General features: G+C 35.3%; 2 protein-coding genes and 1 long non-coding RNA gene across 3 annotated transcripts; all 3 read left to right on the top strand.

The window, feature by feature from the left end:
• Positions 1-2,321: 2,321 nt before the first annotated feature.
• Positions 2,322-5,223, top strand: LOC142553413 (E3 ubiquitin-protein ligase SINAT5-like). The gene is made up of 3 exons (XM_075663638.1): positions 2,322-2,806; positions 4,140-4,526; positions 4,708-5,223. The coding sequence occupies exons 1-3, from the start codon at positions 2,597-2,599 to the stop codon at positions 5,068-5,070; spliced, it is 960 nt and encodes a 319-aa protein (XP_075519753.1). The 5' UTR covers positions 2,322-2,596; the 3' UTR covers positions 5,071-5,223.
• LOC142553419 (uncharacterized) lies at positions 2,813-3,891 on the top strand. The gene is made up of 2 exons (XR_012821944.1): positions 2,813-3,420; positions 3,534-3,891. It is a non-coding gene; the product is annotated as an uncharacterized LOC142553419 (long non-coding RNA).
• Positions 5,216-23,243, top strand: LOC142553403 (phragmoplastin DRP1A). Its single transcript, XM_075663626.1, has 17 exons — positions 5,216-5,296; positions 6,148-6,278; positions 7,281-7,344; positions 7,461-7,565; positions 7,799-7,900; positions 8,476-8,526; positions 8,646-8,707; positions 8,887-8,977; positions 9,151-9,215; positions 19,983-20,177; positions 20,416-20,535; positions 20,947-21,017; positions 21,098-21,323; positions 21,729-21,779; positions 22,330-22,558; positions 22,644-22,783; positions 22,878-23,243. The coding sequence occupies exons 2-17, from the start codon at positions 6,150-6,152 to the stop codon at positions 23,004-23,006; spliced, it is 1,830 nt and encodes a 609-aa protein (XP_075519741.1). The 5' UTR covers positions 5,216-5,296; positions 6,148-6,149; the 3' UTR covers positions 23,007-23,243.
• Positions 23,244-24,659: the final 1,416 nt, after the last annotated feature.

Genomic DNA, 24,659 nt, shown 5'->3' with positions numbered 1-24,659 from the left:
CATCTAAAGATATCTATTTTAATATTAATAATAGTGTATACATGCGATCGTCTAAGAAGAAGATGTCTATTTTAATATTAATAATAGAGTTAATGTTATAAATAAAATATGAGTAATTAGGTTTGTCAGATAATGGTTTAGTGTAGCTTGAACAAAATATTTCGAAACTTCTTCCTCTCATGTGTAAGAATGGGTGAAAACCCTAGTGAGTATGGTTAGCATCAACTTTGCATTAAAACATAATGGTGTCCAGCCAATTTGTCTATTGGAGTTTGGATCGGAACATGAATTTCCAATAGATTTGTGAAATTAATTTTAAGTTATAATTATCAAGTAGTGCCCATTATATTATTTAGATAATTATAGTTCAAATATTGAATAAATTATTATTATTAAATAATTTAAGTTTCAAAACTAATATCGTGAATATAAAAATTAATATTGCATAATGCTGCTTAAAGTGATTAAAATATAACGAATAAAAATTGGGACATATATATGAGATCATGCATCGGAGACTTATGAAAATGTTGACCAAGACATAATTGGAGGAACTGTTAAATTGTGCCTAGTTCATTCGCACTTTTTTATTTTTTTTTAAAAAAGATGTTTATCTCTGTGAAATATTGTTATATCATTTTAGCTTGCACATTTTTTATATATTGGAATTAAATGCCACGTTCATTACGTGTCTATAAGACATTCTTAGCTAAAATCTCGCCCATTTTCCAACCTAACACCGTATAATAAACTGACGACATCTCTTGTAACGAATGTTTGAGTCGATGAAATGAATATTTGATTAATGCTTAAGAATTCGATTCATTTTATTAATATTTTCTCTGGAGATAATGTCTTACATGGTTTGCACAATGAGGTTTAATTGACTAACATATTTTATAAATTATTGCGTTAGTCCTAAAATTTATCCTGACTGATATTTCATTTCATCAAAAAATTAAAAAAAAAAATCTTTAGGCGTAAAAATTATTTTAAAAAACTGTTTTACTTTGTTTACTGCACGAGAATCTACATCGGGTTTCTGTCCCAATTAAATATTAGAATAGTGCATTTTCCCAATAAAATATATAAAAAGTAACAAAAATATATGTATATTTGGGAAGTGATAATAATATGTATAAATAGTATAAGATCTAGTTTCACGTACCACATAATTTAGACATACCAACATAAATATTTCAGTATAACACGCAATAAAGCCCACGAGAGCAAAAATGGGCCTGCGATTTGTAGAGCTCCATGCGTGAAAGATTAGGATGAACGGATAAAATTAGGCGTGTATAAATTGTTTATGTAGATTATACAATGTAATCAAGCATCAAACATCATATATTTTATTTGGAGAAATTTTTTTGTGAAACGATGTTATCGATTTATATTTGTGAAACAGATCGATCTGACCCTATCTGCAATGAAAAATAATATTTTTGACATAAAATGATATTTTTCCATGTGTTGGGTCGATCAGTAGTTTGTCTCGTAAAATCGACCAGTAAAACAATTTCGTCAGAGTTTTTGTGTTTAATTTGCTTCAATAATATACTCATCCTATTTTATATCGCCAATATGATCTCAAATACTATTAAAATAAGTGCCTCACATCTCTTTGTGAAAAGTCTCAATGACATAAAAACCTCATAAAAAATATTAATAAACTAACAATCTATTCTTCACTTTTTTAAAAATCAAGCACATTTACCCGTGTGTAAGGAGTTTTATGCATTAATTTTTAAAAAAATATGAGGTTTTTAAATTGTACATATTTCCCAAAGGGGTTTATCTTATAAATAAATATGTACAATTTACCCAAATGTGTAAAATATCCATCCCCCCCCCCCCCCCCCCCCCCTCTTCAGATGTACATTAAAGTCGCATCAATTGGGCAGCATTTTTTAAAATGATTTGGGCAGGTATTATTAATGGACGCTGATTTATTATCCGTACCATTTTAAGGGTTTTTATTGTAATAAATTAAACATTGGAACAAGGGTGTTCGCCATACGAACCAACCATTAATTCGGTTCCATTTTTAGTTTTTAGATTTTCGGTTTTCAAGTTCGGATAGGTTTGGTTTTATAGCTCGGTCCGAATCGAAAATCGAATTTTTTTATTTTAATCATTTGTTCGGTTTTAAAATCGTATTTTTATTAATAATAAATATAAATAAAAAAAATTAAAAAATAGAAATTCGTTTAAACCGAAAAGTAACCGGACGATTACCGAAAATTCGGTTTGGTTCGATCAAAATGAACACCTATATTCATAGAACTTGGCTTGCCTAATTCACACTGGAGAAAAATTAACATGTGCCATTCCCACTCCCAAGTCAACTGTAGAGATTATTCCCTATCTATCTTTCTTTTGGAGGAAAGGAAACCTTCATTTAAAGAAGGGCAAGAAAAGCATCTTTCACTGTTAATCTTCCATACCCTGAAAATCTCAAAATTTCCTGAAAAATATATCTCAAGTTCACTGTAAAGGGAGCAATCGAACTAATAGTCCTCCCCACATTCTGGTATGAACAATCATTGATTTCGAAACTCGAAGGAAGACTATAAAAGAGGATTTTCAAAGAATGGAATCTAGCATTGAATACATATCAATTCATGACGGGATGCACGAAGATGAGATCCTTAACGCCCAACCATTTTCTCAGTTTTCATCTTCAAAGACATCATCTAACAATAATAATATCAATGGTGGGATGAGTACTCCGCCCGCAAGTGTTCACGAGCTTCTTGAATGCCCTGTTTGTACAAATTCTATGTACCCTCCCATCCACCAGGTTTGTTATCTTGTATCATTCTTTTACTATTAATAATGGGTTTGATCGATTCGTTGGTGATTGTTTCCAAGATTTACTATTTTCTTGGTATTTGCACAAATGGCACATTTCCTGTCGACGGTTTATTATTGCAATGTTTCCTTTTGTTTTCTTAGCACCATTTTTTGTTTGTGAGAAGTACCGGTTGGTGCTCTAGGATTATGCGCTGACTTGTAGGATTGACCAATTGATCCTTTTCGTTTTTTAGTTAGTTGAATTCTTGAAATTGTCAGAAAATGATCTTTCATGTATTATGCAGCTGCCTGACTCACTGTCAATTGCTTTGTGAATGAAACATTTTTCATCTCTGGTTTTTAGTTTGGTGCAAGTATGAAATACAGTTCAGTCGAGGAGAATGTTTTGGAAACCTGGGTATGATTAGTTGGTGAGGATGATTCCCTTTGAATGATTTAATGAAAGATGCACATGCATCGACATCGAAGAAATTGGATTTCAAATGATTATCTTGGGGATAAATGTGGTACCCAATGTAGCACGGTAACTTGGAACGAAAAGGACCAACCACTGTTACCGGCATGACAGAAACAGATGAATTTGTTCTCGGATGAACTGTGGTGAGATAAATATGTTATTGCTCCCCAAATTTTTATCGGCTACGGCGAGCTTTCCTGGCATTTGTTGGTAGAACCATGGTTTCATTGAAATAATGTTTCTAAATTTATTTCAGCGATGAAGTCCTGTGGTGTGAAGTTGGTAAATTGAATGCCATAAATGAAGCTTTTCTGGATGTCTTGCAGACTTCATATCCATGACTGAGAAAATGCTTAATGTTTGGATTTTGAAATTGTCATCAACTAAAAAAAAAAACGAATTTGACCATACTTCACAAAGTTCCTTTCAGAAGTCAAAAGCACAAAAAATGGTATGTTTAATGATGTCACATGAGGTTTGCGATAAATGGGCTGCTAAATAAAAATTGCATTTTTTCCATCCATTGTTGGGACACAATTTTAGTTGATATAGTTCATTCTGGGGTTTATAATGGTTAAATACACTGCACATCAAATATGTGAAACTTTTGGAAGGAGAAAATACTTACATTATTTTGATGTACGGAATTTTTTTCTTGTGAATTCGGATTTTAGCTATCATATTGCCTCCTTTACCTATCATGAACATCTTTTTTGCGTAAATATTACTGGCATTTCATCGAGGGCGTGCATGATATCAAACTCATGCTAAACTTGTCATTGAGCATCTACATGTCGGCTGTTTTATTCTTTTTTGTTACAAAAAATATGTGTCCATCGATTACTCAAGTCGATTACTGCAGTGCCACAACGGGCATACACTCTGCTCCACCTGTAAAGTAAGGGTGCACAACAGATGTCCTACTTGTAGACAGGAGCTTGGCGATATAAGATGCTTAGCACTTGAAAAAGTGGCTGAATCCCTCGAACTTCCTTGCAAGCATAACTCCCTTGGATGCCCTGAGATCTTCCCTTATTACAGTAAACTGAAACATGAAGCCATTTGTAATTTTAGGCCTTACAACTGCCCTTACGCGGGATCAGAGTGCTCCATTGCTGGTGATATTCAATGCCTTGTTACCCACTTGAGAGATGATCACAAGGTGGACATGCATTCAGGATGCACATTTAATCATCGTTACGTGAAATCAAATCCACGAGATGTAGAGAACGCGACATGGATGCTAACGGTGAGGATTTATGTATCTGTGACATGTTCTTACCTTTAATTAATCTTGTCCAGAGACTGACTGGCTTTAAAGAATACACTTTTGGGCTCTTTATTTGATTTTCCAAATTAGTGGTTTGCCTAAATGAATTTGGCCTCATTGCATCTAAAGCTTCATTTACAATATCCATTTCTGTATCCAGGTCTTCCATTGTTTTGGCCAGTATTTTTGCCTTCATTTCGAAGCTTTCCAACTTGGAACGGCTCCTGTATATATGGCTTTTCTTCGGTTCATGGGAGACGAGATGGACGCTCTGAACTTCAGCTACGGTTTGGAGGTTGGAGGAAACGGTCGGAAACTTATATGGGAGGGCACCCCTCGAAGCATTAGAGATGGCCACAGAAAGGTTCGAGACAGTCATGATGGCCTCATCATACAGCGCAACATGGCACTTTTTTTCTCAGGAGGAGACAAGAACGAGCTTAAGCTTCGGGTAACTGGTCGTATATGGAAGGAACCGCGGAATCCAGATGGTGGAGCTTGCGTACCCAAAATATGTAGTTAACTTTTCTAGTTGTTGGATTCTTTCCTTATCTGAGCTGATGAAACGTTCAGTTGGTGCTCTCAGGGATTGTATTTTCAAAATTCTTGATTACTGCATGTATGTTTTGTCTGCTACTGTATCTTTCAATATATTCATAAGCTTCCTTTTGCATTATTGCTGGTCGGTATCAAATGTATTAAAGGACGGATTTTGTCTGACAATTTTATTCTACCCAAACGAGCTACAGGTGAAGTATTTTTTGCCAATTTTTTTCCATGTATGCAAATTTTTTGGTAGTCAATCAATAAAATTTCTTCCCTGTTCGTTTTATCCTAATATGAATTCTGGTTTTAGAAAAATGCTAACTCATCATATTTTCCCTGGACGCATGAATGCATGTTCTACTAAATTCCTTCATTTTAATCCCTCATTCTTGAGTCTCAAATCCTTTCAGATTTTGTTTAAATTGAGGTAATTGAACGGGGAAAAGATTTTGAAATCTTGATTTTAAATAAAATTAACCCTCGATATATTTGAGAAATTAAGTTGAATAATAAATTAAAAAATATGGATTGAGATAGGGTGAATATGAATTTTTTTGTCTATCAATTAAAATGAATTTAAAGTAGTCATATATTTTCAAGATTCTTAATTTGAAATAATTAAAGAAAAAACTTGCATGAGACGGTCTTACATGTCATATTTTATGAGACATATATTTTATTTGGGTCATCCACGAAAAAATATTACTTTTTATGTTAAGAGTATTACTTTTTATTGTCAAGTTGACCGTCGCATGTCACAAGAAACCTACTCAGTAATTAATCATAGGAAGTATTTCACTGTAATCTAGTCTTGTATTCCAAATGCTAAGAAGAAAATTATAATTGTATGAAATACAGATTTGGTAGTTGCTAATCTTTAGCTCAAGAAAGGCAAAACGAGACTCGTCGCCCACACGAAGCGGACTCATTCTTCTGTTGCTCTTTTATTTTTTATTTTTGAATTATTATATTTTTATTTTTGCCATTTTGTCTCATGGGGTGAGATCGAATAAATAAATAGCGTTGTAATCTAATTTTTTCCGATCGATTTAAGAGATGGAGAACCTGATCGCATTGGTGAACAGACTACAGAGAGCATGCACGGCGCTTGGTGATCACGGAGAGGAGAGTGCGCTGCCCACTCTTTGGGATGCATTGCCTTCCATCGCTGTCGTTGGTGGTCAGGTACGATTTTTTAATTCTGAATTTCTGATCAAAATGGTCTGCGCTTTCTATTTCAACTTCAACTAATTCTGAAGTTCGTCCAGCCGGATAATCCTCCTCGTTTATTAACTCTGGCAGCTAGTTATGCCTTCTCAAAAGTAATAATATGATACAACAGGATTAACGACCAAATTCCATTATTCCCTAAAATACAACAATCTCATCTTTCTCACTAGTTATACGGTTCAGAGCAAGATTTCTATGAACGACTAACATGCTATGCCACAAGAACAGATATACAAGGATGAGGCAGTGAGATATATAAGGATGAGGTAGTGAATAAAGTACGCAGAAGCAAATCAATGTAACAAAAGGAAAATATCAACACTTGAACACAAATGTTCAAATATTTGCACTGGACAAGAATGCCCATATTATATTGTATGTTCTGTTTCCCTGCCCTTAAGAATGTGCAGCATATATATAGGAGTATAATAAGTGGAATCCAAAAATAAAAATCATTAATAAAGAAATAAAATTAATCATAATAATATAATTTACTTTCTTTGAGATATTATACATATATGATATATTGTATACACCTAACTCTTTGTTCTTGTTCCATATTTGGTTAGATGCATATTATAATTGATCTAAGTGGAGAAAGGGAAAACCGTAAACTATACCTGCTGTTTTCGGACTTGGAGTAGATATGAAATTTGTAATGACTTATTATTAGAGGAAAATTAAGATGGAAAAACTGTCAGTCTTTACAGTTCTGTAAAATGGATTTGTGGGATCTTGTTTTTAATTTTGGTGTGCTGGCTCCGCATTGCCTTTTTCCACCTAGACTAAATTCGCAGTGATTTAGTGTGCGAAATTTAGTGTTGCATATGTCGAATAATTTTCACGATCTTCACTCTTAATCACTACATTTTTTCACTTAAATGAAATTTCTTGAAATTACTTTTAGGTCGACTTGGGCTTTTTGTGTTAACTAACACAATTTTTAATGGTTTATAGAGTTCAGGAAAGTCCTCAGTGCTTGAAAGCGTTGTTGGAAAGGACTTCTTGCCTCGTGGATCTGGTAACCAGTCCATTACAGATGCATTACCATAAGCTGTGGCATTATCTTGTGTCCTTAATTTCTCCTGACATAAAGATGGCCAAAACATTAGGATTGACCTCATTATTAAAATGCAGGTATCGTCACCCGGCGGCCACTTGTCCTGCAGCTTCATCGAATTGACGAGGGTAGAGAATATGCAGAGTTTGGACATCTTCCTAGAAAGAAGTTCACTGATTTTGGTTAGTTGTATTTTCATATACTTCATTGGGAATTGTTTTTTAAAGCAGCTACAGGTACGATCTTTCTATTTAAATTTATCAACACATTATTTTTGGATTAGTTCTTGACTTCTTTTTGTCTCCCATTAACCCAACTTATATCTAGTATCCGCTGCCTAGTCTTGTAAATACCTTTTTCAACTAGTCTTCTCATTTTCTTTTACGTTTTAATTCTAAATTTCTGGCTTGTACAGCTGCTGTAAGAAAAGAGATCGCTGATGAGACTGATCGAGAGACAGGACGTAGCAAACAGATTTCAACCGTTCCAATTTATCTTAGCATATATTCTCCCAATGGTAGGTCAGGATAAGAGACACATCTTTTCTTAATTTTTAAGATTCTTCCTCATCGAAACCTTAAATTGTACGAACTTTAACAGATGCTAACATGTTGCTACTGAAATTTGAGAAATGGGAGAATCATGTTGATTGAGTATGAGCGTCGAAAAAGTTATCACTGAAGATACCATACATTGAGTGCATGCAATCTTCTTGTTTTATGCACAGAAGAATCTTCTTTCCTCGTGAGATAAATAAATAGGTGTTAACGTGGTAGTTAAAACTTAAAAGTGCGTTAAATCATACCAAAGTGGCTGCTAGCAAGGAAGTCTCGGAAACAATTTTGATGATCAAAACATTGGTAGGTCATATGTTGGTATGAAGTTATGAACTACTTTTTTTTATCATGAAGATATGAAATACTTGCTAGCTTACTTTTTGACTTGTAAAGATTTGTTCCTTTAAGTTTTAATATTTGTGTAGCACTAGGTATGTGTAGCAAGATTTGTACGAGGTTTTATTTTAAGCAGCATGCAATTCTTATTTCTTGTGATTTTTCGAGTAGCAAGTGATATTCAGATGTTTTGATGCAGTTGTGAATTTGACATTGATTGATCTTCCTGGTCTAACAAAAGTGGCAATTGGTGAGTCCATTATTCCACTGGTTTCATGTGGTAGTTTTGGAGTAGTTATTTTCCCTTATTTCCATTTTTTTTTTTTTTGCAAATAACTGTGATGATTATGATCTGTGGGTTTATTATAGACGGACAGTCAGAGAGTATTGTGATGGACATTGAGAACATGGTGCGATCTTATATTGAGAAGGTATTCATAGATGTTAGGTTTTGCATTTAAATTTTTAATATCATGAAGTTGTTTAGAGGTGGGTTTAAATACGTTCAAGGTACTTGTATATATGTCTGTGTGAATTATAGTTTAATACTATTTAATTCCAGTTCAAGGTGATCATGTTTTTTTAATATGCATAAAATGATTCATTGCAGCCCAACTGTATTATTTTAGCAGTTTCTCCTGCTAATCAAGATCTTGCAACATCAGATGCAATTAAAATTTCTCGTGAAGTAGATCCCAAAGGTATGGCTTATAGCACTTATGTGTTATTGATTTCTTGCATGTGAATGTGTAGAAGTCCTACCAACAGCATAATCTTAAGCTGCATGAATGTTGCTTGCCCTCATCAACATCCCACTTTCAAATCAATACATTTCTCTCCTCATGGCTGTTTTACGACATTAATTTTGTTTCAGGAGAGAGAACATTTGGGGTACTAACGAAGATTGACCTAATGGACCAGGGAACGGATGCTGTAGATGTAAGTTTATACTCATCTTTAATTTTTGTCTATATTATAATATATTCATGCTTGTTAAATATTTGCTTATTAGACGCTTGATTATGGTCTATGTTTTAGGTACCGTTCGGTTCACTATATTATTTAACCATATTTTTATCCAATCTAATCTCATGTTTGTGTTTGGTTCTCGGTTTTCTACACGCCCAAACGCAGCGGAAGTTTAAAAATTTTATTTTATTTTGACAATCAAAATATGTTTTGCTTTGGGTGCTCGTATGATTTAACAAAAACATTCATAGGGAGTTTAGTATTATACCTTTGGTGAATAATTTCACTTGGCTCCAACTACTCCGGTATTAGCGGACGTAGCTCTTGTTGTAAATCCCTACGAACATTCTTCGATCTCCTAATCCGGTCCACGACTGGAATATTTGTTCCTCTTCTAAATTGCACTAGAAATTTAGAAGATATTTTGCGTAGAGATAGAACACGACAAGGAATCGACTCAATACTATAAGCCGAATTTTTCTCGCAAAAGAAAAGAGATTTTGAGAGCAACCACCGAAATTTTTGAAGAGCCGAAAGTATATTGTGTGGAGAAAACTTTCGGATGCCTCCTCCTTCAATCACCAACCAAAGCAATATCTTTTTATTTTTAACTAATAATTGCTTTCCTTAATTAATCATATTAATTAAGTTAATGATTTAAACATATCTATATCTCTCGAAATTGGGAAGAGGCTATCTCTATCTTAAAGCTTTCGGATGCTATATTTTAAATAATAATCAATATCATTATTTTATTTCTAATCCATAATTTACTTAATTAATCTAATTAATTAAGTCAATTAAAGATTCTAAATTTATAGCATATCATAGCCAATCTCGTTTAATGCATATATTTTAGATAATATCATGCATCAATATTTTCTCTGTGTTCAAGTTTTAAATTATGGTATCATGAATATCTCATACCATATTTAATAAAAACTTAATGAGCTATATTTTAACACAATTAAAACATAATTAATTATTAAAGTTATTTGAACTCTAATAAATTTGCATGATGGGCTTATACTCTTATAAGCCCATGATCCATGCTCCCATTACATTAATCTCATCATAATCCCGATCGGTGATCAAATAATCATCGATGTGACAATTTCAACTTGTTTGTTATTATGATGCAAACTTTAACTTCGAGATCACTAATATCTAAATAAGGTAGGTGTACTTCTTTGACTGTATTAACAATCATGCTCTCAAAATTTCCATAAGCTTTCATAAACTTTATTTATAAGCTTATCGATTGATCATATCAAACTTATTTCTTATAAATTCAACTCATTGAATTTATTATCTCAACGGGAACAAGTAAACCAGTACTTGTGTGACCCTCAATGGTTCAGGGATACAGCTAGCCGTGGGTTCACAACTCTTTTGTGATTCAGGACAATTTCCTTTATTCGGGCTTACCCTAATTTGCCACATTCCATGCACCAACATTTGATCATGAGAATGTCAGAACTCATTTCTGATTGCACCCATCGGATCATGGTAAGAGCGTCTAGCAGCATCGCCCCATGATCCCCTAGGTATCACTGATAGTGCCTGCAAGAACCAGTCGATTATGATTAACGTACAATACGGTCCCTTCATCTCATATATCCCGATCGAATCTGCAACCATTATTTCATCGAGGGTTGCATATTAATTCGATAACTATGTGATAACTATAATAGTGGCATCGCGTGTACTATTTGAGAACTCCTTCTCTAATGTACATCTCATACTCTGGCCAGAGATTCCATGCACTATTATTTCATCAGATCACACAGGATATCCACACCCGTAGGTGAGCGGTGAATCCCCGACTACAATGCACTGGCTCCTATATGTGTCACAACTGTACCCAACCTCGCCACCTGATGACTCTCCTGGAGCCGGTAAACGAGTCAAAGCACAGCCCTATCATATAGAGCCTCAGTATTGTCCCGGATCGTAAGGACTAATGGTGTACAATCATAACCACGGACTCATCCTCTCGATGAATGATAACCACTTGGAAAGTCCGAGGGAGGGTTGTTCGGTATAATCATCATATGACTACCCATCTGCATGTTTGGACATCTCCATGTCCTTACCAAGAAACGCAGTACACAACATCACAGATGCTAGTCTCGAGCTCAAGCGACCTTTATCCATGTTTTTTAGGCGGCTGAATCGACTAGGAACGAATTTAGAATATGCAGTGTTTACAAATGAGTTTCAACATCGAATTACGATTCATTTGTATTAAAGCATAATCAAGGACTTTATCTATGCTGATTGCATGGGTATACAGATAAAGTATAACAAAACCATTAAAAAGTAAATTATATTAAAATAAAGATTGTTTATTTCACTTGAGTCAATAAATTCCCTAGCCAACCGTTGGCTTGCAGGGCATCTACTCTAACAATCTCCCACTTGCCCTAGAGCCAACTACCCTTAATCCCATTGCTTCGCGATGCTTTTCAAACAATGGTTCTGGCAAGGGCTTTGTAAGTGGATCAGCAACATTATCTGCAGAGGGGACTCTTTCAACTGATATGTCTCCTCTTCCCATTATCTCCCGTATGATGTGGAACTTCCTCAGTACATGTTTGGATCGCTGATGAGACCTTGTTTCCTTTGCTTGCGCAATGGCACCTGTGTTGTCCCAGTACAACGGGACTGGATCAACTCCATTAGGAATAACGCCCAACTCTTGGACAAAATTCCTCATCCAAACTACCTCTTTGGCTGCATCAGATGCAGCAATGTATTCAGCTTTAGTGGTGGAATCCGCAACGGTGTCTTACTTGGAACTTTTCCAAGAGACAGCCGCACCATTTAGCATGAATACAAAGCCAGAGGTCGATTTCGAATCATCTACGTCACATTCGAAGCTAGAATCAGTGTAGCCTTCCAATTTCAATTCTACACCCCATAGACCATGAACAAGTTCTTAGTCCTTCTTAAGTACTTAAGAATATCTTTCACGGCCTTCCAATACATTGGACCAGGGTTTGCCTGATATCTGCTTGTAACACTCAGAGCGTAAGCAACATCAGGACGTGTCTATATCACACCATACCTGATACTACCAATGGCTGACGCATATGGAATATGCGTCATCATCTCTATCTCTTCATCAGTTTTGGGACACAAAGATTTAGATAGAGTAACACCATGACATATTGGTAAGTATCCTCTCTTGGACTCTTCCATAGAGAATCGTTTCAAAATGGTATCGATATAAGTGACTTGGGTGAGTCCTAGCATCCTCTTTGATCTATCTCTATATATTTGTATTCCCAATACGTAGGATGCTTCACCCATGTCTTTCATGGAGAATTTACTGGCTAACCGTACTTTAGTTGATTGCAGAAATCCTACATCATTCCCAATGAGCAGGATATCGTCAACGTAAAGTACTAGGAATGTCACTGCACTCCCACTAATTTTCTTGTACACTCATGGTTCCTCAGGATTCTTAGCAGAACCAAACTCTTTGATAGTGCTATCAAATATGAGGTTCCAACTCCTTGACTCCTGCTTGAGACCATATATTGATCTCTGAAGTTTGCATACCTTATGCTCACTTCCTACTGATTTGTATCCCTCAGGTTGAGACATATAAATTTTCTCTTTGATGTCTCCATTGAGGAATGCAGTCTTTACATCCATTTGCCATATCTCATAGTCATACCATGATGCTATGGCTAGTAGTAATCAAATGGACTTAAACATAGCAACTGGTGAAAAAGTTTCCTCATAGTCAACTCCTTGCCTTTGAGTATAATCTTTTGAAACCAGCCTTGCTTTGAAGGTCACTACCCTCCCATTCGCCCCAAGCTTTCTTTTGTAGATCCATTTGCACCCTATAGGAACGATTTCCTCAGGTTGATCCATCAATGTCCAGACTTGGTTTGAATATATAGAGTCCATTTTTTGACTGCATGGCTTCAAGCCATTTGGTTGAATCAGTATCAGATATTGCTTCTTTAAAGTTCATTTGATCATATCCAACACAAGACTCATCATGGTCTTGTTCATGAAGAAGCGTATGTCTTGCAGGTGGTCTAATAACCCTATTAGACCTCCTAGGAGCTTGTACTTCAACTACTGGTTCTTGGAAATGGGTTAAACTTCTACAGTTGAGGGAGTATCTTGAATTTCTTCAAGTTCTATCATCTTGCCTTTTCTATCTAATAGAAATTCCTTTTCCAAAATAGTGGCATTTCTTGAAACAAACACTTTTGCTTCATTGGGACGATAGAAATAATACCCAACAGAATTCTTTGGATATCCTACAAAGTAGCACAAAGTGGATCTACTATCCAATTTGTCTTCCACTGTCTGCTTCACGTAAGCAAGACATCTCCATATTCTCATGTAAGAATATTTGGGAGTTTTTCCCCATCCATATCTCATATGTTGTTTTATCCACTGCTCTAGTATAGCCATTATTCAACAACATTGCCGCAGTTTCAAGCGCAAAGCCCCAAAACGATGTAGGCAATTCAGTGAATTCCATCATAGATCGAACCATGTCCAACAAGGTTCGCTTACGACGTTCAGAAACACCATTCAATTGTGGTGTTGTTGGTGGAGTCCACTGTGAGAGAATCTCATTCTCTTTTAGATAACCCAAAAATTCAGCACTCAAGTATTCTCCACTTCGATCAGATCGAAATGCCTTAATACTTCTTTTTAGCTAGTTTTCTACTTCAGATCTGAATTCTTTGAACCTTTCAAATGCTTCAGATTTGTGTTTCATCAAATAAACATACCAATACCTCGAATGGTCATCAGTAAAGGTAATGGAGTAGGATTGCCCATATTTTGTGCTAACACTTAGCGAGCTACAAATATCTGTGTGGATCAAATCCAACAGACCATGCGCACGTTCCACGTTTCCATTGAATGTAGTTTTAGTCATTTTTCCTTTTAGACGGGACTCACAAGTTGGTAGAGAATTTATGTCTGAGAAGTCAAACATGCCTTCTCCCACTAGCTTGTGCATCCTTCTTTGGGAAATGTGACATAGTCTAGCGTGCCATATTTGTGAGGGATTTGGATAATCTAACTTTATTTTGTTTGTTGTTGAAATTATGTTTACTTGGACATTCACTTATCATTTCCAGAACATTTCTGACACATATAATTTCTTATGTCCGGACTTCTTGCAGTGAAATAAATATGTTCTAACTTATCGGGCTTTTTAGGCCTTTTAAGTGTCTTTCAGAGTTTGCTTCTTATTGGGATTGTTTTTCTTGTGAGGTCAGAACATTTCTTTCCCTTACCTTGTGGGTCATTTTTCGTCTAACGAAAGGCCCATTATAAAAACAACAATTTTTCTTATTTTATGGTGATCTCATAAGTTATAAGCATATTGACTAGCTCTTCAAGGCTATCAAATATCTTATTAAACTTGAAGTTCACCATAACCCCGTCAAATGAGGAAGAGAAAGACAACAAATTGATGTTATCAATTAACTCGTTAGGAATCACATATTCCAGGCCCACCACATTTTCAATAAGCCCAATCATATGTACACCACGCTCATGGGCCAGAGCCCCATCTTGCATGCATGTAGTCATGAGCTTTTAAAATGGTGTTCATCACTGTACGAGTTTCATGTACCATACAACTCTTGCATGTTTATTCGAATGTCAGCAACATTCAACATTTTCTCAAACTGTCCCTACAGTTCATTTGACATAAAAGCGAGTACATCACACTTTAGCTTGCATACTATGGTCTTACCATCTTGCATGCTTTGTCAGTTCAGCAGGACTGACATTAGTGTGTATATCATTTTCTCCTAATTTAGAACAATTTTCCCAACCAGTCTTGAAAATTAGATTTAGCTTGTTAATATAAAAATGGATTACGTGACGAAATCGAAAATATACTGATATGAAAACAGAATAATGGTTGCTGATTATTTTAAAATAATTTTAAGATATAAAATATGGATTTTATTTTATAAATCTCCCTCCCACTATTTTGACATTTTCACCACCCTCTGATGAAAAAGAGAAATCGTATTTCTTTAGTGGGCACGTAGAGTCCAATTAGCCAATTATAATCACGAATAATATCAGCCAATTATAATTTCTAAAAGGTAGAATCCAATTGCATCCCTATGCAACCTCCGCGTGTTTTGCCTCACGTTTAATAAGGACCCAATAATATGACGTCGTTTATTTTCGCGTGTCAAACCGACCCATCAATATTGAATTGTAGTAGACGGTCGCCATGAGTTCCTCCAATAATATGAGCCGAAGTCATGGGAGTTCCACTCAATTCACATCATATGTCCGGTGGAAGTCACAGCTTTCCGGCGGCCAGGCCTCCCCAATAATATGAGCCAGACACTGTCCGCGGGTAGCGATCAACATGCTACCACGGTTGATGGAAGGCAAGGAAAAATTAAACTCTTTTAATTTTTACTTTTACGGTTTGATATGAATTTTGAATCATATTCAAAATGAGGGACTTTAATTTTAAAATTGTCTCATCATTTTAATTTCAAATCGCGTGCCACGAGTTTGTAATTTTGTCGGATCCATGCAACAATATTATCTAATAATATACATACATGCATACTACTATATATCACATATATCATAATATGACATTCAACAATAAATAAGGATGATCGATCACCAACACTATTAGATCCATGTGAGCCAGACATGGATCCAGGTCCAAAAGCTAGGTGAATGCAGGGATGCAAATACAACTATTACAAGAGCTTCCAATATTTTACATGTCTTCATCTTGATCATCGGGCCCACCATCTTCCAGTTTTGATCTCCCACTATTTCTAATAATTACATTTAAATAGCCATGGCACATAAGGATACATCTCATGGGGTGGGAACGGGCCATAAACCAGGCCCACTTTAATAATATCAAATATTAACAAAATGAATAAAAACAGTAAAATATCCTAACATACACCTAACACATTGGTCAAGGCTCTCGATCATCCTTCATGCATTTAATATCAAATATTAAAATAAATTTAATTAAACAATTTAATTAATTGATAAATCATATATCTAATAATTTTATTACTAACCACCACAATTATTAAAGAATTTAATAAATTAAATAAACTCCTTTATTTAATTTCCAATTAAATCAATAATAATTGATTTCTTGTAAAACTCATTTTTACCATAAATAACTAAAATCATATTCTAATTATTTATTTCACAAGAAAATTATTAATTTTCTAAAAAACAATTTTCCAAAATAAAAATTGAACCAATTTTCAAAAATATCAATTTTATTCAAAAATTTGAAAAATCAGAAAATTGCACCATGAGCCCAAACAATTCAAGCCCATCATCCAGAACGCTTCCCGAGACGATCCCGGGCAGCTGCCCCCGCTGCACGCCTGCTGCCCGAACGTTTCGGGCAGCCGCAAGGGCACTGTGCGCGCAGGCGCGCGGCGCGGCGGCACGCTGCCGCCGCACGCTGTGCGGACGCTCCGCACAGCGCGCGCGGCACTGTGCGCGCAGGCGCGCACAGTGCACTGCCCGGAACAGTTCCGGGCAGCCCCGATTTTTTTTTTTATTTCTGGAAAAATAAATTTTTTTAATGGTGCATCAATTTTCTGAAAAATTTTCTTGTGTGGTTAGAAATAAATTATTCTATATGATTTAAAATCATACGATATAGAGAACCTGGCTCTGATACCACTGTTTGGTTCTCGGTTTTCTACACGCCCAAACGCAGCGGAAGTTTAAAAATTTTTATTTTATTTTGACAATCAAAATATGTTTTGCTTTGGGTGCTCGTATGATTTAACAAAAACATTCATAGGGAGTTTAGTATTATACCTTTGGTGAATAATTTCACTTGGCTCCAACTACTCCGGTATTAGCGGACGTAGCTCTTGTTGTAAATCCCTACGAACATTCTTCGATCTCCTAATCCGGTCCACGACTGGAATATTTGTTCCTCTTCTAAATTACACTAGAAATTTAGAAGATATTTTGCGTAGAGATAGAACACGACAAGGAATCGACTCAATACTATAAGCCGAATTTTTCTCGCAAAAGAAAAGAGATTTTGAGAGCAACCACCGAAATTTTTGAAGAGCCGAAAGTATATTGTGTGGAGAAAACTTTCGGATGCCTCCTCCTTCAATCACCAACCAAAGCAATATCTTTTTATTTTTAACTAATAATTGATTTCCTTAATTAATCATATTAATTAAGTTAATGATTTAAACATATCTATATCTCTCGAAATTGGGAAGAGGCTATCTCTATCTTAAAGCTTTCGGATGCTATATTTTAAATAATAATCAATATCATTATTTTATTTCTAATCCATAATTTACTTAATTAATCTAATTAATTAAGTCAATTAAAGATTCTAAATTTATAGCATATCATAGCCAATCTCGTTTAATGCATATATTTTAGATAATATCATGCATCAATATTTTCTCTGTGTTCAAGTTTTAAATTATGGTATCATGAATATCTCATACCATATTTAATAAAAACTTAATGAGCTATATTTTAACACAATTAAAACATAATTAATTATTAAAGTTCATTTGAACTCTAATAAATTTGCATGATGGGCTTATACTCTTATAAGCCCATGATCCATGCTCCCATTACATTAATCTCATCATAATCCCGATCGGTGATCAAATATCATCGATGTGACAATTTCAACTTGTTTGTTATTATGATGCACACTTTAACTTCGAGATCACTAATATCTAAATAAGGTAGGTGTACTTTTTTGACTGTATTAACAATCATGCTCTCAAAATTTCGATAAGCTTTCATAAACTTTATTTATAAGCTTATCGATTGATCATATCAAACTTATTTCTTATAAATTCAACTCATTGAATTTATTATCTCAACGGGAACAAGTAAACCAGTACTTGTGTGACCCTCAATGGTTCAGGGATACAGCTAGCCGTGGGTTCACAACTCTTTTGTGATTCAGGACAATTTCCTTTATTCGGGCTTACCCTAATTTGCCCCATTCCATGCACCAACATTTGATCATGAGAATGTCAGAACTCATTTCTGATTGCACCCATCGGATCATGGTAAGATCGTCTAGCAGCATCGCCCCATGATCCCCTAGGTATCACTGATAGTGCCTGCAAGAACCAGTCGATTATGATTAACGTACAGTACGGTCCCTTCATCTCATATATCCCGATCGAATCTGCAACCATTATTTCATCGAGGGTTGCATATTAATTCGATAACTATGTGATAACTATAATAGTGGCATCGCGTGTACTATTTGAGAACTCATTCTTTAATGTACATCTCATACTCTGGCCAGAGATTCCATGCACTATTATTTCATCAGATCACACAGGATATCCACACCCGTAGGTGAGCGGTGAATCCCCGACTACAATGCACTGGCTCCTATATGTGTCACAACTGTACCCAACCTCGCCACCTGATGACTATCCTGGAGCCAGTAAACGAGTCAAAGCACAACCCTATCATATAGAGCCTCAGTGTTGTCCCGGGTCGTAAGGACTAATGGTGTACAATCATAACCACAGACTCATCCTCTCGATGAATGATAACCACTTGGAAAGTCCGAGGGAGGGTTGTTCGGTATAATCATCATATGACTACCCATCTGCATGTTTGGACATCTCCATGTCCTTACCAAGAAACGCAGTACACAACATCACAGATGCTAGTCTCGAGCTCAAGCGACCTTTATCCATGTTTTTTAGGCGGCTGAATCGACTAGGAACGAATTTAGAATATGCAGTGTTTACAAATGAGTTTCAACATCGAATTACGATTCATTTGTATTAAAGCATAATCAAGGACTTTATCTATGCTGATTGCATGGGTATACAGATAAAGTATAACAAAACCATTAAAAAGTAAATTATATTAAAATAAAGATTGTTTATTTCACTTGAGTCAATAAATTCCCTAGCCAACCGTTGGCTTGCAGGCATCTACTCTAACAGTTTGGTGCACCATATTATTTATGAATCTACAAATCATTTATCTTACATCAATCAAATCATCAATAATTTATCTCACATCAATCAAATCATTAAATTGAAATTATAATATTACGCTTAATAAATAATATTATAAATATTTTATTAATATTTTCAAAATGACAAAACAGTAATATTTCATTATCTCAAACTTAATCAAATTAATCAATCAAATTAAACTTTATATTAACTATCATTTTTATATATTTTATTATTAAAAAATATTACTTATCTCCGTACTATTTGTCTCATACCACGAACCAAACAGTACCTTTAAGTATGTTGAATTGGAGTTATATAGATGGCTTTCTGTCCACAAATCCATGTAACCTTTGGTTAGGATCAAGTTAAATGCTGCTTCAAAGCATTGCCTTTAAACTTGTTATTGTTGGAAGTCTATTGAGATCGCGTTTTATATGCATAAGCAGAAGATTTCTTGTCCGCCACATTAATCTCTGACTGGCACAAATTGTTTCAATTCAGCATCATGAATTCTGAACTTGCAATATAGAACTAGCACTAGTCCTATTATCTTTAGAATTTTTAGGCAGAGATAACTCAAAGATCATTTTAGGAAAGATAAAAGACAACCTGAAACATTTTGTTGTGATATTATTACATGTATGTCTCTTGTGATATTTCTATTGTTTCCGGGTAAGCTTCTGGTAATCATTGCAGAAGAATGGGAGGTAATGTGCTGACTAGTTACTTTGGTTTATAGATACTGGAAGGAAAAGCATACAAACTGCAGTTCCCATGGATAGGTATAGTTAATCGCTCCCAAGCTGACATTAACAAAAATGTCGATATGATTGCTGCCAGGCGAAGAGAACGGGAGTATTTTGCTCAAACTCCACAGTATAAACATCTTGCTCATAGGATGGGTTCTGAGCATCTAGGAAAAGTTCTATCCAAAGTAAGGAAAGACCTCTAATTTTTGCTTCAGATAATTTTTAAAATTAGATTATTATTATTATTTTTTTATTTTTTATTTTGCAATGACCAACCAAATCTTTTTGCTTGACATAATATACAAAGCTTGTGAAGTGCCACTTTCTTTATTTAGAGATTTATTTTCCTGGTCTCAAGATGAAAAGTTGGCAGGTTTTAAAAAACTTTCTGATGCTTGCGCTTATTCTTGTTTCATGTTTTAGCATTTGGAAGAAGTGATCAAATCTCGAATTCCAGGCCTTCAGTCGCTCATCAATAAAACTATTATTGAGCTAGAATCTGAGCTGAGCCGACTGGGGAGGCCCATTGCAACTGATGCTGGAGTAAGTAGGCCATCCCGTTATCTCTACAAGTGGTCCATTAATCTATTTTCTAAAGAGTGGCGTGTGTTTGGAAGAGTGTGGGTTCATTTCACTATTCACATGTATTAAGTAAAAACAAACCCGAAGCATCTTGTTTGAATTTTGAACAAATGTAACATTGGCATCCTATGAAATAAAGCACGCTAACTATCAAGAATTCTCCTTATGAACCCAACAATCATTTGGCTACTGCTGGTAATCAACAAGACAAGCACAATTATCCCGTCTCCTTAATTTCACAATTCAATCAAGAGATTTAGCCCCAAAAAACCCCTATGGGTAAGCTGGTTAAACTTTTCCATAGGAATTAAACATGCCTGCACTGATAGAACTCGATAATGATTTGCCTCAAACCCTTTGTTATTTTTGCAGGGAAAGTTGTACATGATCATGGAAATATGCCGTGTATTTGATGGAATATTCAAAGAGCATCTTGATGGGGTGTATGTATTTGTAATATCTTATGCTGTATTTTTCATGTTGTAATCTATTCTAGCAGTCAATTTGTTATTTTATTCGGCAGTCGACCAGGAGGTGATCAAGTGTACAATGTATTTGATAACCAACTCCCTGCTGCATTGAAACGGCTGCCGTTTGACAAGCACCTTGCTATGGAAAACGTACGGAAATTAATAACTGAAGCAGATGGATATCAGCCTCATCTTATCGCTCCAGAACAGGGTTATCGCCGTCTTATTGAAACTGCCTTGATTACTATCAAAGGTCCTTCTGAAGTCGCTGTTGATGCGGTATGCCTCAGAAGTGATAAGTTCTATCAATGCTTTTTGATCTGTTGTTGATTGTACCACAATATGATTTTTAGTATAGATGTTAGGCTTGGCCTAGAAAATGGTGGAAAAGTCAAACCAGTGTTAATTATTCCTCCCTGGGGAATTGTGATAATGAACAACTGCTTGTAGATTTACTGTCAGTTAAGGCGCCTTTTCTCAGGTACACGAGAAAATTTTTACAATGCCTTGTTAAAAGTTTAATGCAAGGCTAAGAGGGTGGTTGTGTTCATCATCCTTCTTCTGGCGGAGGAAATGATTCCTTCATTGGTTTGAAGACAAACTCTTATGATTTAGTCTTCAACTTTAGGCATATAATTTGCTTTGTGGGCTCGTGAAAAGGTTGACATTTTACTCTTTTTTCAGGTTCATGGAATTCTGAAGGAACTTGTTCGCAAGTCAATCAGCGAGACTGTAGTAAGTCTATAAACTCTGTTAAATGTATTCTCATCGTCAATGATTAACTGACATAGCAAACCTTGAGCATTTTGTTGTACTTTTTTCCCAAACTCATTATGTTGACTTATCTACGTTTTTGTGTTGCGTGATATTTTCCTTGAAAAGAAGATACGTAAGAATTTAATAAAGAAATTGTATCGGCGGTATCTTATTCAATATGCTTCAGACTAGTTATAATAGTCTTACAATAACAAAATAATGCTAAGAATTAGGAACCAATAACCAGTAAACACATTACAGAACAAACAAATAAAATTAATGTGTGCCTAGTTGACTAATTCTCCAATTGTCACCAACTAATTTAGGTTGGCTAAGTCTTCAATTCTCCCAACGTGTCAATTGCATGGCTTGTAGGTAAAGACCATAACAAAAAAAAATCGGGACAACTTGAAGGAAGATTTGGAAAATTCTCAAATCCAATGGAAACACGTACTTTCCATGGACAAAATGCTTCAGAATATGATTTTGCATTCAAATATTGATTGATTCTTGCATGTGTTGCCTACAGGAGCTGAAACAATATCCCTCTCTCAGGGTAGAGGTAGGGAATGCTGCTGTTGAATCATTGAACAGGATGAAGGAAGAAAGCAGGAAGGCAACACTGCAGCTAGTCGACATGGAATGCAGTTACTTAACTGTAGATTTCTTCCGCAAGCTTCCGCAAGATGTTGAGAAGGGTGGCAATCCAACACATTCAATATTCGATCGCTACAACGATTCATATCTTCGACGAGTTGGTGAGTTTCAGAAAGATGTATTATGTTTTGAATATTAGTGGTCTCTGAATTTCCCATAATGAGCCCCTTGCTTCTTTTTATGAAGGATCAAACGTGTTGTCTTACGTGAATATGGTCTGTGCAAGTCTGAGGAACTCCATTCCCAAATCTATAGTTTATTGCCAAGTTCGCGAGGCAAAACGCAGCTTGCTTGATCATTTCTTTGCCGAATTGGGCAAAAGAGAGGTGGGAATCCCGACCCCAGCAGTACTTTTTTCGAGCCTCCAATTGTGGTGGTACCGGAAATAAAGCATTTTTCTTTTCCTTTTTATGTTTATAGGCAAGACAGTTAGGCACACTGTTGGATGAGGATCCAGCAGTCATGCAGCGGCGGCTGTCTCTTTCAAAGAGACTGGAGTTGTACAGAGCTGCTCAAGCTGAGATTGATTCGGTAGCCTGGTCAAAATAGATCTAAAAAACAAACACCCATGGTGGTCACAAAGGAAGCAGTCATAAGATAATAATAATCACTATTTATTATTTATTTTTTGAAAAATAATCGAGATATATATATTGAATTGTGTCCATTTTTCCAGTTTCACTCTAGTTCTTTGGATTCATTCAAGTTTAGTGATGACAGAGAGACATATACAGAAATAAATTGAGAATAAAAATATAAGAATGGGGATCTTCCAACTTATTCAAAGGGAGTGGTCGTTTCCTTCTTTGGTGTTCTATCTTTTTTGGTAATAGATGTAAGTTTAATAATATGAAAGTGTAGTTTATGATTGGGAATATGGGTTATTGATCTAGAATATGATTGATGATAATTTAGATTATTTAATAATTTAACTGAAAACTGAATATTTTATTAATTTAAAATAACTATATTTTATATTTTTACTTATTCAAAGGAATAATGATTAATTGAATAAATTTGTTATTATCTATAAAATATAATAAATTTGGTATGGTTTTTTGTGGAAATAAACTTTTCTGGTAAATGATTCACGTGAGATCCAAGGAGAATCGAAAGCGATACGAAAGATGAAAGTTCCACCTAAAATAAATGTTTTCTCTGGCGTGCCGTAGAATTGTCTCCCTAATCACATTAATCTGCAGATGAGGGGCGTCCATATTTCTTCACTGTGTGTGGTTTGTAATGCGGAACTACAATCAGAATGGCACACATTCATAAGTTGCCCTTTTGCCCGTGAATGTTGGGAGATGGTAATATAATACGGGCGGTCGACTCTCAAGCGAGCGCTAATGAAGGCTTCTCGGAGTGGCTATTTAAAATCATCCAAGCTCTCAGTGGTCCAGAGCTAGGTAACTTCGCAAATGTCCTCTGAGCAATCTGGAAGCAAAGGAACTCTAAGTTTTGGAACAATCGAAAAGACTCTCCATCTAGAGTGGTGGCTACAACAAAGAGTTTCATATATAAATAGATAGCTCCTTCAAGGAAAAATGAGACACCACAAACTCTTACTGGCTAGAACCAACTATGCATATGGACATCACCCCCTACCATTGTTGTAAAATGTAATGTTTATGCAGCCTGCTTTGAGGACATAAAGTTTGCGGGTATAAGCATGGTGGTGCATGACTTGGAAAGAAGATTCATTATGGCCAGAATAGCTTTGATGAAAGAACTATGACATGTCAAAGAAGGAGAAGCTATAGGTCTGCTTGAAGCCCTGTCATGGATACACTACATATATTTTACAATTGTCCCGTACGAGATGTACGTGCAACTAGTTTCCCAAGTTGTGAAGGCAACAAATGCGGATTTGACCGAGTTTGGAGCCATTATCGATCAATGTCGAGAAATATTATCTATAAACCCAAGTTTATCGGTTTATTTTGTTCGTAGAGAAGCAAACAAAATTGCTCATGTGTTAGATAATCATTCCCCTTTTATGTCAGTTTTTATGTTTCGTCGGAAACATCAATACGTATTGGTGATATTTTGAGTTTATACTCATTTACTAATTTTTATGAATGAATGAATATTTTATGTTTTTTTTTAAAAAGTAAAAAATCCAGATAATAACTTGTGTCAGACGGTTTTACGATTAGTATTTTGTGAAACGGATATATTATTTGAGTTATTCATGAAAAA

This window comes from Primulina tabacum, chromosome 1 (assembly GCF_025594145.1).
Source record: "Primulina tabacum isolate GXHZ01 chromosome 1, ASM2559414v2, whole genome shotgun sequence".
NCBI lineage: Eukaryota > Viridiplantae > Streptophyta > Magnoliopsida > Lamiales > Gesneriaceae > Primulina > Primulina tabacum.
This window is presented reverse-complemented; position numbering and strand designations above follow the sequence as displayed.